An 18007-nucleotide genomic window follows, 5' to 3' on the forward strand; every position below is an offset into this window, starting at 1 on the left:
GAATTCTGGTAACAGAAATTAACACACATGGCTAAATTGGCTGTTGAACTCATTAATATAACAATAATATGGTTTTTGTGGGCGTTATAGTTATTTGAGGCTCAGTCTGAATGATTTGAAGCCTGACATGGTTCATTTGAAGCCCAAGCGGTAGCGATAATTTATTTAATCTTCTCCTTTTTGCTTGAGCGTTGCTGCGCCGTTTCTTCTTTGACTGCTTGATTTTGTTTCACACGCACAATCCACTCTCTCCGCCTCATCTCCTCTTTCAGAAAAAAACAACCCTCTGGCTTCACACACACAATCCACTCTCTCTGCCTCTTCTCCTCTTTTGGAAAAAGCCAACCCTCTCACTCCGCCTCTTCTCCTTTTTCGGAAAAAGCCAACCCTCTCGCTCTGCCTCTTCTCCTTTTTCGGAAAAAGCCAACCCTCTCGCTCCGCCTCTTCTCCTTTTTTGGAAAAAGCCAACCCTCTCGCTCTGCCTCTTCTCCTTTTTCAGAAAAAGTCAGCCCACTCTCTCCGCCTCTTCTCCTTTTTCGGGAAAAATCCAACCCACTTGCTCCGCCTCTTCTCCTTTTTCGGAAAAAGCCAACCCTCTCGCTCCGCCTCTTCTCCTTTTTCGGAAAAAGCCAACCCTCTTGCACCACCTCTTCTCCTTTTTCAGAAAAAGCCAACCCTCTCACTCCGCCTCTTCTCCTTTTTCGGAAAAAGCCAACCCTCTCGCTCCACCTCTTCTCCTTTTTCGGAAAATGTCAGCCCACTCGCTCTGCCTCTTCTCCTTTTTTGGGAAAAATCCAACCCACTCACTCCGCCTCTTCTCTTTTTTCGGAAAAAGCCAACCCTCTCGCTCCGCCTCTTCTTTTTCGGAAAAAGCCAACCCTCTTGCTCCGCCTCTTCTCCTTTTTCGGAAAAAGCCAACCCTCTTGCTCCGCCTCTTCTCCTTTTTCGGAAAAAGCCAACCCTCTCGCTCTGACTTTTCCTTTTTCGGAAAAAGCCAACCCACTTGCCCTGCCTCTTCTCCTTTTTCAGAAAAAGCCAATCCTCTCGCTCCGCCTCTTCTCCTCTTCTGGAAAAAGCCGATCCACTCTCTCTGCCTCTTCTCCTCTCTCGGAAAAAGGTAAAAACTTCTTCCTGAACCGGTCCTGTTGTTACAGTTCACTGCACAGCAATAAGGCATGGGTTTTTCTTTGGAAATTCCTGAACGCACGTCTGCACTCAAGCCGAACGGCAATCCAGGTAAACGGAAGTGGACTCAACTCAAGCGGTTTGTTTGTCTTGAATGACGTCACGCGCCGAGTGGTCACGAAAATTGCCGAATAGAAATTTGCGGCGATCCGCACTAACTTATTTTAATTATTACTTATTAACAATACTTCTTGGGACCAGAAGAAAATTACAGAGGGTTTTTTAACATATAAAGTTTCAAATGTGCATAAATTGAAATCCATTGCTTATGACCTCTAAGTGCAATTTTTAAGAGCCTTAGGTTGTATTTTATTTATTGTTTATGTTGTGAGTGGTTTTGTTTGATTGTTGTTTTATTTCTTTAGGCTATTTATTTATATATTTTTTACGTTCTGCTGTTGAATTGAATAAGTTGACTTAATTAAAAAGTTTACTGTTCTTTGAAAGGGTGTATTTGCATGATCATTATTATTTTACTAGTGGCATAAAATTGTCTTGAAAAGACGTCAACAATAAAATCGTTTATCACAATTTCTGAGACAATATATCATCCAACAAAATTTATCATCGTGACAGGCCTAGGTGGAACTCCATCATGCAGCAACACAACGACCCAAACCATACTGCCAGTGTAACATGTGATGTCATCAGGGCAAAATAGTGGAAGGTTTTAGACTGGCCAAGTCAATTACCAGACTTTAGCGCTATAGAGCAACTCCTGAAGAGCAGACTGAAGGGAGAAACCTCCCCAAAACAAACAAAAACTGAATGAAACTGTGATACAAGCTTAGAAAAGCATCAGAAAATAAGAAAGCAACAGTTTAGTGGTGTCAGTAGGTCCCTGACTTGATGCACTTATTGTATAAACGGAAATGCAAGCAAATATTAAAGTGTTATTTGTTTGTTTATTTAATTTCCTTAAAGAAATCTGAATTCTTTTGCTCATTTTTGAAAATTGGGTGGTCTGGTCTGCCACCAAAGTTGTCATGCTCTAAGTTGTTTAACACAATAAAATTTAGGTGTAAATATCAGGAAATAAAAGCTTAAATTCTGATCATTTCATAGTAAATTCTTGATCTCCAACCCAAACGTTTGTAGTGTATAGCAAACGCAAAAGAGTTGGCCTTGCTGTTCCAATACTTATGGAGGGGACTGTGAATAGTGTACGCCCATCATACATATTTTGCTATATTCATTTATCAAGCCTCTATTATTTATACTACTAATGCATTTTAATACGAGTGTATATTTCCATCTGTGTACAGGTATTGCCAAGCCCATCTCCCTCTCTGTATAAGGAAACCACTCATCTCTTCGCAGACTTCAGCCGGCTGGGACCAAATGATGCGAGAGTGGATGTGACCGAGGCCATGGCTTATGGTGTTAAATGCCTCAGGCCTGAGTACATTGCTGATTACCTCATGCAGGTCAGAAATGCAGTTTCCGTGCTATTTATACCTTATGCCTTATTGTACTATATTTCATATTTCTCCGCCGGTAAGTTTTCATCCGATTCTCGTTTGCAAACGTGTTCAAGAAGCGTTTCAATTTTCCATGTTTCTCTGGTGGTACTCAGGGCCGTAACTACCATTGAGGACACCGAGGTCATGTCCTCGGCATTTTTTTCCCACGGTATTTTTTTTTCACTCAGAAATATGAAATTAATATATGATGAAAATCGTTCTGACTTTGATCGGTGGAAAATTCTAAATTCAGCTTGCATCCCCCTGTTCTCATTTGTTTGTCTAAAAATAAAGTCCACATAATCATTTTTAAACGAAGCTGAAATATCCGACATTGGAAACATTTCATATTAGGCAGCCTCGCGATAGTCAGCTAAGCACCGCGGGATATACAAGAGCTGAGAAGTGTTCTCATCAAGGTCCGACTCCGCAGCCAGTCAGTTTGTCAATTAGTCGTGGAATCTGAAAATTGACATAAGATGAAGAAGTCTACTACACTAAAACAAACCAAACTCAGCTTTGGAAAGTCAACAAGTGAGAGAAAAAGAAAGAAGGAAGAAGGCGAGTTAATTTTGCCAGTCACTGACAGTTATGTGCCGGAATGCTTATGATCATTAACAGTGCAATTTTAATTAGCATTTCAAGCAACAACAGTCAAAGCCACTTATAGATAGGATTTTCGTTTTCCAGGCGGCACAAACTCTTTTATTCTCTCTCTCGATGTGATTTGGTGCGTTTCAGATCAGAAAAGGCTGGACAGTCGTGACCTGTTGTTTATGAAGTTATTGGGTAGCTACTGACGAGACTTGAGCTATTTTGCTAACTTACCAGACTATAGGCTAACGTGAACACAAGACACTATTGTTTTGATCATTGGTTGTATTTTCGAACGGAAATGAAAACGGGTAGCAAACTTATGTTCACATTTTATTTACAACATGATGTACCACCTCTGACTGCTTTCTGTCAATCATGAACAGCCCAGCCGCGTTCACAGCTCCTCCTCCGATCACCAATAATAATAATAGTAGTAATAATGATGATAATAATAGTAATAATAATAATAACAATGTTTTAAAATCAAATAGAGGACACTGGAGAGGGTGAGGATCAGCGAGAGGAAGAGAAGGGAAGAACTGAGCCAGTAGAGGAAGAGATAACAGAATCAGGAGATAAAGATAGGGAAATAACAGGTGAAGATCAAGAAACTCCAAGTACAAGTTTGTCCATCCATGATCTGGCAAGCTATAAAAACAAAAGTTCCTACACAGATGAGGAGAAAAAGAACATTCTTCAGGGTAGATGGAGTAGGGACCAGTATAAATACCCCCAGCGTCAATTTGGGAAAAGGCTTCTGAGATGTAGTGCTGAGTGGGAAAAAATACACCGCTGGCTACGGTACTCTCCACCTGAGGATGCTGCATATTGTTGTGATCGTGCAGTTTTTAAATTGTTAAAATAAACATGTTCACCTACATGTTCAGCTCCTTGTTGGGCTTGTGATTTTGATTCGTTTCCAAAATGTATGAAAAGTCACCATATTAGGACGTTTTTTTTTTTTTTGGCAAATAAGATGTCGCATTGTTTGACCTCGGTATTTGAAAAATCCTGGTTACGGCCCTGGTGGTACTTGGTGTTTAGTTGCAGTTATTTTTGCACAAGGTGGTCACACCAGATACTGAAAGCAAAGGTTCAGATACTTTTGCCACTCACTCACCAATGTAATATTGGATCATTTTCCTCAATAAATAAATGACAAAGTATCATAATTTTGTCTCATTAATTGGGTTCTACCTTTTGGATTTGTTTGAATATTGGCTGATGTTTTAAATCATATTTATGCAGCCGTGCAGAAAATTTGAAAGGGTTCAAAAACTTTCAAGCACCACTGTAATAGAAATGCACCCATAATGTTCATAACAGCGTCTATTTCCACTTGCTAAGATGTAATCACCTCACCCAATTGTGTTGAAAATGTTATGTTTTCTCCTCCGTTTGTTTGTTTGTCTTTTCCCAACGTATCTCAAAAAGTAGTGAACGGATTTTGATGGAATTTTGAGGAAAGGTGAGCCATGGGCCAGGGAACAATTGATTAGATTTTGCTGCAAATCTGGATATGTGACTTGGCGGAGGTACCGGTATGCACTCTACCGAGTGTCCTTCTAGTTTTGCTGCGTAGTCACACTGGTGACCTTATCACAGACACCCCCCCCCAAGGTTACACTTAATTGTTATGTCTATAGAATATCCTAATCTTTGCCTGTGTTGTTGCTTAGCAACCAGTTAAAAATTGTTTATTGCAAATATTATTAATGTTAAATAAAATTATATCACGAACACTGGATTTTACAGTATTTTTGTCACTGTTTTAAAGCAATAGGCCATTTGACAGCATGGTACAGGTGGTTTTTTTTGTTTGTTTGTTTTTAAATCATAGGCGTCAGAGTAGGGCTATGCGATATGGGAAAAAATGAATATCCTGATACATTTCACGATATACGATATATATCTCGATATATTTAAATCTCCTCTAAAGGACCCCATGAAATCTAACTTTTACTCTTTACTGTTTTCACTACAATCCCTGCAGATTAAATAACATTCTTGGTTAACTTTACAGGTGGCTTTCAACAACACATTTTAAATTTTCATGTTGGTGATTAATCACAACTGAATTGAAATAAGACTATTTTTATTCAACAAAGATGTGGCACAAACTGCAAAAACAATCTTGAAAATTGCAACAAAGGGGCAACACAATACAGAGCTGCTCAGAGCTCAAACCAATAAAGTGCAAACTCAACACTGAGAGACATTTAGCCTAAATAAGAAAAGTGCTCTTTCATTAAATTATTTAAAAAAAATAGATCTCCAAGCTATTAACCTGACTACTGAGAACCACTGGAACATTCACAATAGAGAGAGAGATTGAGGGAGAGAAGAGAGAGATCTGCAAAACATCATTTTTCTCTTTGCACACTTTTGAACTGAATGTTTTCTGGCTCTGCCTCTCAGATGTGTATAATTCCGGCATTGCCTTCTCTGTAAAATGTCTGCGACCAGGCAACTCATGTTTGGGATCGAGTGTGTTTAGTAATTTTTGGAAGCCTGGTTTTTCCACTATACTAATTGGGATCATGTCTTCGGCAATGATGTTAGTGATTGCATCCGTTATAGCTCTCCATCTCTGACTCGTTTTCTCATATGGGGTGGCTTTGGAGAATGAGGCCGCTATGGTCATTTGTTTAGCTTGTGGGGGGGTTTAGCTTGTGGGCAGGTAGTTCTGAGTTTAAGAGACTCTGCATACTGTACCGGGTGAGTTTCAGGTGATGGAACATATTTGTCGTGCTGCTGCCTTTCGTGATGACAGGTTTTTTTGCACACTTTACAAACTGGCATTTGCTGCTCCACGTCCTCTTCGCGATATCCAAAAAACGCCAGATGACTGACCCCTTACTAGTTCTTTTAGGAACCAATTCGTCCGCTTCCATTTTTAATTTGTCGCTGAAATGGCCAGAGCTTACACGGTAGCCCATGCAACACCAGCGATTGCACGAACTGAGTCAGCGCTGTAAACTGGAACTAGGAAATCTTCCCGCTGGCAGTGTTGCCAGATACTGCTGACGTTTTCCAGCCCAAAATATGTTCAAAACCCGCCAAAACGCACTTAAAACCGCCCAATCTGGCAACACAACCGAAACTAGAAAATCTTCCCGGAAGTTCCTTTCAGCACCGAGATGTCGCCCAGGATTGGTTGGCGAGTGCGTGACGTTATTGTTTTCTTTACCCTTAGGCAGCCTCTCACGTTACTGCCTGAGGGACAGGGAGAAAACCACCAGGAAATGTTTTAAACAAACGCAAGTTGGAAGATGACCATAAAATACTCGATAGTTACGATATAATAATTGTATGTATCGCGCACAGAATTTTCGGCGATATATCGAGTATATTCGATATAATCGCACAGCCCTACGTCAGAGGTTTTTACTCTGCTTTACATTTTACCAAAGAGCACTTAAGCACTCTTACCCATGCTAAAATAATTGTAATGCATTCCCTCTCATAGCTTATTGCTTTATTAAGGAACAGTGGAAAACTTTCATTGCTGCTTCTTCCTTTTCCTCCATTCAGGAACCCTCACCACCAATGGATGCGTATTATCTTCTCGGAGCAGCAGCGAATGGGCTTCCAGAGACCTCACACCAAGACCAGAACACGCACTCACATAAGCGCAAGGCCTCAGATGACACATTCGCTGGGAAAAAGAGCAGAGTGAGGTGAAATGAGTTTTAGCTCCGAGATAAGTGTTAACCTAATTATATACTTTTTGTTTTAATGAAAATAAATGCACTTCTATTAAAAATAGTTTGTCCATGAATGACTCGGTACTACAGAGCATTTATTAATCCACCACTGAATGGCGTTTTATTCATCAGTGTTGGATAGAAACAAGCACAGATTCGAATGGATAGAACGGTATATTAATAAGTCTCCATCTGATTTATTAAACCAAGCTGTGATTTGAGTGTTGTCGATCGTTTAGCTGTACGAAAACAAGCGCACATATACTTCTCCCTGTTTATGTCCTACGCCTACTGCTAGTGCATCGCAAACAATTAGAATATTGTGAAAAAGTTCACTGTTTTTTGTAATTTAATTCAAAAAGTTATACTTGCATATATTCTCTATTTATGACATATAAAGTGAAATGTTTCAAGCTTTTTTTTCTTTTTTTTTTAATTTTAATGATTATGGCTTACAGTTCATGAAAATCCAAAATCCAGGATCTTGAATTATTAGAATATTTCCGAAAAGCAATCAAAATAGAATTTACAATACAGAAATGAAATATTTTAACATTTTGAGATATGTGGTGTTTTTTGTGGTGTAGGCCATAATTATCAAAATTAAAACAGCAAAAGGCTTGTAACATTTCGGTTTATGTGTAATGAGTCTAGAATATATTAAATTTTCACTTTCTTAAATAACTGATGGAAAATTTTGAACTTTTTCAGAATATTCTAATTGTTTGAAATGCACTAGTGTATCACGTATACTAATTTGTGCAGTTGTGACTGTGTATGAACAAAAACAAAGCATTCTGTGGACTACAGCTATCTCGGCTTCAATAAAGGAAAGTTGTGGGGATGGAAAATACTTTTTTCAGTAAAAATATTTTGTATTCAGGTGCTTGCGTCCGAGATTGCTGCAAATAAAGATGTTCTTTTCTGAACAGTTTCAACAGGACAGGTTGTGCAATCCTTTGTCTTTACAGAAATGAATGATCTCATGTCGCTGTAAAGAGACAGGTTCGGAAATGTATTTAATTAAATACTACTTGACGCATCGAAGTTTGCTGTAATTATTGACGAGTATTGATTGGTCTTGACAATATTGACCTGCAAATCAAGTATTTTTCAGCTTGGTACACTGAAAATAACACTAACATAAATCAGACAAGCTAAAGATGCACCTGTCAGTGGACTTGGCATACACTCATTTTATGATCAGATTTGACTGTATATTACTTTGTTGAATAAGGACCAGTGTACCTCTCTCTTACTAATTAATGTCCCTTATGCATTATCTTTAAAGCATTACGTGCTTGAATGAGGGATAACTATATCACTTGGTGTACAAACTTAGATTAATGGTACCTTGATTTCCAAATAACCACAGCGAGAACAAGATGACCATGTCCAAAATATCAGCTGTTTTCTTTAAAGAAATCAACTACGATCAGTCAGACCAACTGTCCTCCCCAAATTAAAATCCAACATTGTAGACCTTATGATGGCTGTGACTTATCCAGACTACAGTGTCTTGCAAATATATTCATCCTCCTTGGTGTTTGTCCTGTTTTGTTGCATTACAAGCTGGAATTTAAATGGATTTTTGGGAGGTTAGCACCATTTGATTTACACAACATGCCTACCACTTTAAAAGTGCAATATTTTATTTATTTATTTTTTAAATTGTGACACAAACAATACTTAAAATGAAAAAACAAAAATCTGGAGTGTGCATTGGTATTCACCCCCCAAAAGTCAGTCCTTTATAGAGCTACCTTTTGCTACAATTACAGCTGCAAGTCTCTTGGGGTATGCCTCATTAGCTTAGCACATCTAGCCACTGGGATTTTTTTTGCCCATTCCTCAAGGCAAAACTGCTCCAACTCCTTCAAGTTAGATGGGTTGTGTTGGTGTACAGCAATCTTCAAATTATGTCACAGATTCTCAATTGGATTGAGGTCTGGGCTTTGATTAGGCCATTCCAAGACATTTTAAATGCTTCCCTTTAAACTACTCCACTGCAGCTTTAGCAGCATGTTTAGGGTCATTATCCTGCTGGAATGTGAACCTTTGTCCCAGTCTCAAACTTCTGGCTGACTCAAACAGGTTTTCCTCCAGAATTGCCCTGTATTTAGTGCCATCCATCTTTCCTTCAGTCCTGACCAGCTTTCCTGTCCCTGAAAATGGAAAAACATCCCCACAGCATGATGCTGCCACCACCATGCTTCACTGTAGGAATGGTGTTCTCAGGGTGTTGGGTTTGCGCCACACATGGCATTTCCCATAATGGCCAAAAAGATCAATTTCAGTCTCATCTGACCAGAGAATCTTCTTCCATGTGTTTGGGGAGTCTGCCACATGCTGTTGGGCAAACTCCAAACGTGTTTTCTTAAGCAGTGGTTCTTTTCTAGCCAGTCTTCCATAAAGCCCCACTCTGTGGAGTGTACGGCTTAAAGTGGCCTTATGGACAGATACTCCCATCTCCACTGTAGATCTTTGCAGCGCCTTTGGTGTCTTTTGTTGCATCTCTGATTAATGCCCTCCTTGCCTGGTCTGAGAGTTTTGGTGGGCGGCCTTCTCTTGTCAGTTATGTAGTGGTGCCATATTCTTTCCATTTTGCTGTAATGGATTTAATGGTGTTCTGTGGGATACTCAGAGTTTGGGATATTTTGTTATAACCCAACCCTGATCCGTACTTCTCCACAACTTTGACCTGTTTGGAGGCTCCTTGGTTTTCACATTGCTTGCCTAGTATTGTAGCAGAGTCAGGGTCCTTCCAGAACAGGTTGATTTATACAGACATCATGTGACTGATCAAGACACAGATTCCATACAGGTGGATCTTAATCAACTAATTATGTGACTTATGAAGTGAATTGGTTGGACCAGCTCTTATTTAGGGGTATCATACGAAAGGGGGTGAATACTTGTGCATACTCCAGATTTTTGTTTTTTCATCTTAATTATTGTTTGTGTTAAAATAAAACCACAGTTTGCACCTTGAAAGTGGTAGGCATTTGTGTAAATCAAATAGTGATAATCTCCCCAAAATCCACTTTAATTCTACCAAGGGAGATGAATACTTTTGCAAGACACTGTAGTGTAATACCAGGCTCTATGGTTTTATAATATTCCCGAAAGATGTAAAAATGCATTAATTAAAAGGAAACTGGCACATAAGGAATGCATTTCTGACAGAAGCAGTAAATAGAATACCTCTGCTTTCATCCAGGGCATATGATGGCTTTTTCTGGGAAAAGGAAAAAAATGCTCATAAATATATAAAAAAAAAACCAGCAAATCTAAATATGCTGTTTATTCTAAAAACCATACCTAGGAACAATATTTGTCTTTATAATCATCATTTTCACTTTTAGTTCAGTTTAAAATATATCCAGCAGGCATCAGTGAGGTGTTAATAATGTATGCATTAATGCAATTTTACTGACAAGTCCAATGAATTAATAAAATCTGCTCTAGCATTTCACTTTTAACATTTTAGAATTCCTTTCAAGTGAAATGCTGAACCTTAAGAGAGAGATGCGGCAGCGCTTTAGTCCTTTCGCCTGTCCAGCTCTTTCAGCTCTTCACCTGTTCCGTCTGCTTAAATACACTGTACATCATCTTCCAAAGCTTTAACTCTCATTCTAATGCCAGCGTGAACGCCATCGCGATCACCGTCTCATAGATCACTACTTAGCCAAGTCTTAGCTCGAACTCATTCTGTACAACTGCATCAAAGAGCTGCGCTGCATTCTGGGACTTTGAGTCCAGCGTCTCCGTGATGCTCTTCTCCATCGAACTTCATCTCCTGAACTGTATGACAGGAATCATCACTGGAAAATGTAAGCCTATTTAAATTCTCTCATGGTGGAGTTTTACTTTCCTTTACTGCCCAGTTGTACCTGACGCCATGCTGTGTATGGCTCTGCAGATTTCCTCAGTGATGCTACACTTTGCTCCACATGGCTGACTTCTGGCTTCACGTAGTGTGAGTACAGTACCGTACGTGAAGCCAGAAGTCAGCCATGTGGACACTCTTGAGTAAGAGTGTGGGGTGGTGTACAAAAAGAGCTGAAAAACACACCACACACACGTCCTAATATTTTACTCTCAAGCCTCACACCTGAAGCGTTGATGAATGATCCTGATGAAAACACCTGTAACACAATACGAGTCCACACCTCCTCTGTCATCAGAGAGGAATCACTTCCTTCATTCTCTCTGGCAGGAAAGACCTGTCCTGACATGAGGTACAGAGAGCCGGCCAACGTCAGCAGCAATGCTGCCTGCAAAGAATACAAAATAGATTTTTAAAAGTGATTACAAGACAAAAGCTTTGAAACTGTGTCACTGTAATAGTTTTATTTACTCTCCATTTTATGTTTTGATTTTCTCGGCAATAAAATAATCAAATACTAATTTTAATTTCAGGGAATGTGCTCCTCATATAAATATTAATTGTGGTTAATTATGAATTGTGTGATATTAAATAGGTAAATATTACAAATTTGCTCTTTTTCCTTACTAACAAGTAGCCTGGGAAATCCCATGCTGCTTTGCACAATCGTTCCGATCTGAAAAGACAGCATGGAAACTATGGTCTAAACTAAAGGCTCGCCTGAGTTAGGGAGCCAATCAGAGAGTGGGGAGGGGTGGAAAGACGGTGACGCGTACTACTCGACAAACGGAAGCTTGTAGTTTATTTGGGACTGTTTATGGATCACATTTAACATGGCGGCAAGCGATACGAACCAAACTTTCGATCAAGCTTTAGACACTGTTCTGAATAGTTTAGAGCCAAAGTTTGTTTAAAAAAAAAGAACAGCGTTTGGCGTTACAGTCTATTTTTGTTTTGCCTTCTCTTTCTCTTTCCTTCTTTTCTTCGCCTCTTCGTCGCTCTAACTACGTCACCGGGTACAACTGCCATGATTGGCCATGGGCTACGTATACGCCAAATGATAGACATTCGCAACATCCAATAAACGGCCGTTGACAATCGTAAACCACACCTCCCCTACGAGAAATTCAATAGGCGGATTCCAGACCATATTTCACTTGTGATATGGTCTGGTGTTAACCAGACTAACTAACAAGCACTTTTAGATGATAAATACATAAAGAATAAAAGACTAAAAGTGTTAAAATATACAGTATATTCTCAGAAAATAAAGTACATTATTGTACCTTTAGGAGTACACTGGCTTGTTACCGGGGCAGTACCCTCTAAGGTACTTATTTATACCCTTTATATACTGCTGGGGAACATCCATCCATCCATCCATCCATTATCTGTAGCTGCTTATCCTGTTCTACAGGGTCGCAGGCGAGCTGGAGCCTATCCCAGCTGACTACGGGCGAAAGGCGGGGTACACCCTGGACAAGTCGCCAGGTCATCACAGGGCTGACACATAGACACAGACAACCATTCACACTCCCATTCACACCTACGGTCAATTTAGAGTCACCAGTTAACCTAACCTGCATGTCTTTGGACTGTGGGGGAAACCGGAGCACCTGGAGGAAACCCACGGGGAGAACATGCAAACTCCGCACAGAAAGGCCCTCGTTGGCTGCTGGGCTCGAACCCAGGATCATCTTGCTGTAAGGCGACAGTGCTAACCACTACACCACCGTGCCGCCCGCTTGGGAGCATGTATGTACCTTTTTGGCCCTTAAAAGGGACACACTGTTACCTTAATGTCCAATAATGAGCTGTATGTGGTATATTAGTGTACTGTAGATTGTACCCCTATTTCTGACAGTGTATGAATTACAATTGTTACTTTTAATTTATAAATTTAATACAAGACAAGCAAACTGCATGGAAAATATGCATCACTATATAGAGCTTTATATCAGAAATAAATGAAGTAATATTCATAAGATTATAACTGTAAACTTTATTTTAGTTATGTAAAATGCCATTAATGTAATGTACACCTTGCTCGTGTGGAGGAAAAAATTGAATTTGGCTTTGTGTGAATATTAACATCGATTAATAAGAGTATTAATTTTTAACTGATACCCAATTTGGATATTTTGCCTCAGTAAGAAGCACTTTTAAATAACATTGTCAAACATTTTTCTTATTTAAATGTTATTACATACATGTCAGATAAATTGTTTGATTTTTGTTTTATATATCTTTGACATTTCTAATTTGCTTTTATTCTTTATTTCTGCCATTCTTGTCATCATTTAGTAAATTCATCTGTTACGTTTAAATTTTAAATGAAATTAAAATGACAAATTAAACAATGCTATTTCATTTATTTCAGCCCCATTTTCAGTAGTTGGCGCTGTTTATGAACCACAAATATTTAACAATACTATTCAGCATGAATTAATCTACAATTTGATCATGTAATAATTTAAAAATAACATTTTCACACTGTTTATTAGCCAGTTATACAGTAGATTTCTGTCTGCTCTCATTTTGTGCCTGAACAAAATGTTCACATTTATAGCTGGCTTTTTCTTCCACTGCATCAGATTAGGCTCTTTAACTCAGTCACGATAATAATGACAATAAAAAATTAGTCCAAACTTGATACTATTTTTTTTAAATGTGGCAAACATCATATGCATGCTGATTTATTTTAATTTAATTTAATTTTTATCAATCTTCAGCCAGTCAGCATTCCCACTTCAATAAGCTCTGCTTCTACGGCAAGCCAAAGGAGGCAAACTTCCTCTGAGGTGTTTTAGAAATACATTAATGGAAGGATCGTGTATGTTATAGTTGTTTTTCAGCTTTTTAATCCACTCTGTTCCAACCTTTCTACTGTATATTTGCGTAATAAACCTAATTCAAAGCCAATTACATGACTAAAGTTGTAATAAGTAATGTAACAACTTATGTAACAATGACCTGTCTGAGGTAATTGTCTGCATTTTATTACAGTGTAAGAAATAAAACACTTGGGAGCATGCAATTATAGTACAATAAATCAATGACAGGGTGGTGTGATGAAGCATAATGAACTGCTCTTGTTATCAGTGGATTATTTTCCTGTAACCGCACATCCTGAAATGATTTATTCCTCTCATACAACAGCAATTTGTCAATGAATACTTATTTATTTATTAAAGAATGAAAAGGTTTATAGTTATCATTAGGGTTGTGGAACATCTGTACGATATTTACTTTGTGTACTTAGTGTGTTCATATAAATTTAATCTTATAAAAGATTGGTTATGAAATTGGAAACTCCTGAAATTTTTCTAAACCATATTATTATTATTACTTCTAGTTAGGCAATCATCTTAATCTGATGTGTTCATATAAATGTAAAATATGAATGAATTTGGAGAATTGGAATGGTCTATCCTATCCTGTTACTGAAATTTGATTGACTGATGATAATAGTAAATGTCATTAAAATGGATTTCAGTCATTTTTTTTTCTCCACATGCAAACAGTCAACACCTTTCAGAAATGTATCATGCGCTGCGGTATGAATCACACGATAGAAATGATAGCCTATCAATTGACATCAGTCTCACTACTTGTTATATATACTGTTGTAAACAGATTCATGTGTAATAATACTGGCCAAAATGTTGTGGACACCTGACCATCATACCCATATGTGGTTCTTCTCCAGACTCTTGCCACAAAGTTGAAAGCACACGAATGTCTTTGTGTGCAAAATCTTTACAATTTCCCTTCAGTGGAACTATGAGGCCCGAACCTGCTTCATGTGTTGCACAAATCAAGCTCCATGAAGACATGATGTGTTAAGGTTGGAATGGAAGTACTCAAGTATTCTGCACAGAGCCCTGACTGAACTCGACCCCATTGAAGACTTTTGGGATGAACTGGAACACTGACCGCACCCCAGGCCTCATATTAGTGCCCAACCTCACAAACACACTTGTGATTGAATGAACACAAATCCCCATAGCCACACCCCCAAAATCTAGTGCACTGTTAGAAATAGGGGTACAGTAGGAATCTACTTCTGTCCGTCAAGGTACAGTCTACACTAACGTACCCCCTATGGCTCATAATTAGAACTCAACGTAACTGTGTAAAAATAAGTACCTTAGAAGGTGTACTGCCTCAGTGACAAGCCATTGTACCCCTAAAGGTACAATAATATACTTTATTTTCTGAGAGTGTGGCAAGTCTTCCCAGAAGAGTTGAGTTTATTGCAAGCAGAGCATTTTTTAACATAGTTACTGGGAGACCAAATGGTCTCCCAGTGGCCAGATTTGGTCTCCTAGTCAATGCCAAACCAGCTTCACTGGGAGACCAAATTTTAAACCCAGTTTGTCTTATCATTTGGTTCAATCAGTTGCAATTAATTAACCAAGTACCATGTAAGTATACATTTCACAAGGAAAATGAAGATCTATGTTACAAGATATACACACACGATCATGTTGGTTAAGAAAAACGAAACTAAAATTTGGTTACTGAGATGGCTGATGTCAGAATCCGATGTCATTACTGTGTAACTTTGAGTGTCTTTGACATAACATTTGTGCTCTTGATAGCTGTGTAGTCACTGTAGTGTGTTTGTCTGTATGGCGATTGGTGAACCATTTTGCATCACAGAATATACCGCAGCGGTGCAGCCGCATGGACTCTGGGGCCTGTGATTGTATTGCCCAGACCAGTTGGTCTCCTAGTGGAAAATCCTTAAAAAATGCTCCGATTGTAAGTAAAAGACCTCTGTGTTAATACCCATGGTTTGAGGGTGAGGACTTGCAGTATAGGTGAGATGGTCAGGTGTCCACACACTTTTAGTCATACAGTGCATCACGAATAATTCACTGACGGGGGCACAATGTCAATATCTTTAGGAATTAGTGGAGATGTCAGCACTATTCCAAACTTGTCCCGCAATATCTCGATGATTTCTTCATCAGTAAGATCTGTCTTGGTGGACTTCACTGGTGGTCCAGCCTCATTGGCCAGATGGGTGATAATCAGTTTGCGGCCCATTAGAGTAATTCTTCCATTTGGTAGCAGGAGCGAGCAGAGGGACTTGCAGAAGAAGATGGAGCTGATGGAGCTCTGGTGGTACTCACACATGGCTTTAAAGTCCTCTCTCTGACATGGCTGAAGGGTGAACTTGAACCGCTCCTCCCATGATGCACCATCATCACTCTCAGACTGCGTTTCTACGAAAAGCATGTTTCCATGGGCTCGAACCCGGTATATGCCATGACTCTGAGTTTGAGGACTTTCTGTCTCGAGGGACAGAGGGATCTGGAAACCGGTCCCGAAGCCCACGTCACAGAGCCACCGTCTTCCGTCCAGGGTCACCATCATGATCATGTGATCAAACGGAGGTCCGTACGTGCCGGTGAACCGACTGTTCACCTGAGCAGACAGAATCTCCACTTCGAACCCGAGCTGAGACAAGAGCCAGGAGAACAGCCCGTTGTTTTCGTAGCAAAACCCGCCGCGTCTTTTCAACACGATTTTGTCGTAGAGCAGCGGGAGCTCGAGGCGCACGCGCTGTCCGGTGTGGATGGTGAGATCTTCGAAAGGCACCGAGAGCAAGTGCTGGAGGTGAACAAAGCGCAAAGTCTCCAGAGTCGGAGAGCGCGACCACGACTCACCCGACACAGCGCAGCCGATGCGCAAGAGGTACTGCTGAACATCCATTAGCACTGACAGCACACTGAACACGGGCAACTGGACCTGCTTGAAGATTCTTGAAGACGTTTCGTCTCTCATCCGAAAGGCTTCCTCAGTTCTGTCTGACTAATAGGGAGCGCCAAGTATTTATCCTCTCATGGATCATCAGAGAATGCTCGGGACTTCCGGGTGCAAAGTTCGTTTTCAGATCCCAGGCAGGCTGAGCTCTCATTTCCTCCAGGAGAAGTGACAGACTCTGTCTGTGAAAGCGCACTGCACTGATCAGTCCCCCCAGGATCCCGCGGGCCCTTTTTTGTGATTGTTGCGGGCTAAAATGACTGATGTTGCGGGGGGGGTTCCAAAAAAAAAAATTGCGGTGTTTTTTTTAGCCTAGTAAACTAGACCCACCCGACTAGCGGCCAAAAATATTTTTTTGCCTAGCGAGTGGGTCTAGCCTCGCACCATATAAACAAAAACACCCCGGGCATCAAATCGTGCCCGCCAATCACAACGCAAGGTTTTTGTTTGGATTCTTTGGGCGGGCTTTTGCAGGAGTGACGACAAAGCTGCGCGACGCCGGAGAAAGCGCAACAGTTTCTATGGGTTCCTGCCCATATAGGCATTGAAGGGAATGAGGTGGCAGACAAACTTGCAAAAGAATCCTTAAAAAAAAGACTCAATTTCTGCCCCAATTAGACCAGGGAGAACTAGGGTTGCCACCTGTGTCTGACAAAAATCCTGGACATTTCGACCATCCAATCGACCTTTTTGCTTGTAAGCAACGGCGCCCTTCACACATCTAACCCAAGACAAAAATCGCCCTTCTACGCTGAAATTGTATTGCTCTAATTAGTAAAAATGACGCTTTTGCTAGTTATTTGTTTAGTTAATTGCTTTACATAATATAGCAGGTCTTCATTATTTTGGTTTATTTCCAACAGTTTTTGGTTGTGGACACCTGGGGGCAGTAGTGGGCACAGGTAAAAGGGGAATACATAATTAAGTTGTTTGTTTGCTTATGTGGAATAAAAATAAATAATCTAATTTTTCATTGAATCTAAGAATACCTGAATGTAACAATGTAAGGTGTAGTGTCAAACAGTTTACCTGATTGCTTAGAGTGTGGTGTGTGCTTTGCTTGTCTGTGCCTCTGCTGCTCTTGGCTAAACAAATACATAGGAGGACATATAACTGGGCACATACAGTACATACAGGCAGGGCCGGAGTGGGCCCTGTTTTCAGTCCGGGAGTTTAATTCACATTCAGGCCACTTTGAAATGGAGGAGGAATTTGAGTACATTAAAAAAGATAAAACCAATAACTGTTCTTTCACAATGCTTTTTATTTGGTTTAAATTCAGGTAAACACTTCACTTCAACAATATAGGTTATCATTCAAATTAACATAAAACGAAAGATAAAAATTATGACCACAAACGTAATGCAGAGACCGACAAACGATTTCATCTA

The 18007-nt window shown here is 39.8% G+C and overlaps 2 protein-coding genes and 1 long non-coding RNA gene across 5 annotated transcripts in view; 1 reads left to right on the plus strand and 2 right to left on the minus strand.

Annotated features, from left to right (window-relative positions):
- The window catches only part of topbp1 (DNA topoisomerase II binding protein 1), an 88862-nt gene extending 80863 nt beyond the window's left edge, over positions 1 to 7999 (plus strand). For both annotated transcript variants that reach the window (XM_060900028.1, XM_060900029.1), the window contains 2 exons: positions 2451 to 2612; positions 6780 to 7999. In XM_060900028.1, coding sequence (XP_060756011.1) covers positions 2451 to 2612; positions 6780 to 6929 — 312 coding nt within the window. In that variant the 3' untranslated portion in view covers positions 6930 to 7999. The remainder of the gene's footprint in view (positions 1 to 2450; positions 2613 to 6779) is intronic.
- On the minus strand, positions 5324 to 11515 carry LOC132867230 (uncharacterized). 2 transcript variants are annotated; one of them, XR_009650699.1, is made up of 4 exons: positions 11469 to 11515; positions 11067 to 11229; positions 10157 to 10190; positions 5324 to 6903 (listed from the first exon to the last, which is right to left on the minus strand). It is a non-coding gene; the product is annotated as an uncharacterized LOC132867230 (long non-coding RNA). The 2 variants fall into 2 exon arrangements; XR_009650698.1 differs by lacking the exon at positions 10157 to 10190.
- Positions 11516 to 15012: 3497 nt separating this feature from the next.
- On the minus strand, positions 15013 to 17057 carry LOC132867232 (arylamine N-acetyltransferase, pineal gland isozyme NAT-3-like). The gene has a single exon (XM_060900030.1). The coding sequence runs from the start codon at positions 16635 to 16637 to the stop codon at positions 15711 to 15713; it is 927 nt and encodes a 308-aa protein (XP_060756013.1). The 5' UTR covers positions 16638 to 17057; the 3' UTR covers positions 15013 to 15710.
- Between the last annotated feature and the right edge of the window lie 950 nt (positions 17058 to 18007).

The sequence above is a fragment of the Neoarius graeffei genome, chromosome 19, assembly GCF_027579695.1.
Source record: "Neoarius graeffei isolate fNeoGra1 chromosome 19, fNeoGra1.pri, whole genome shotgun sequence".
NCBI classification, from domain to species: domain Eukaryota; kingdom Metazoa; phylum Chordata; class Actinopteri; order Siluriformes; family Ariidae; genus Neoarius; species Neoarius graeffei.

Bases quoted from the DNA above. Each gene is read 5' to 3' on its own strand.
- LOC132867232 (XM_060900030.1), bottom strand. From the start codon at position 16,637: ATGAGAGACGAAACGTCTTCAAGAATCTTCAAGCAGGTCCAGTTGCCC.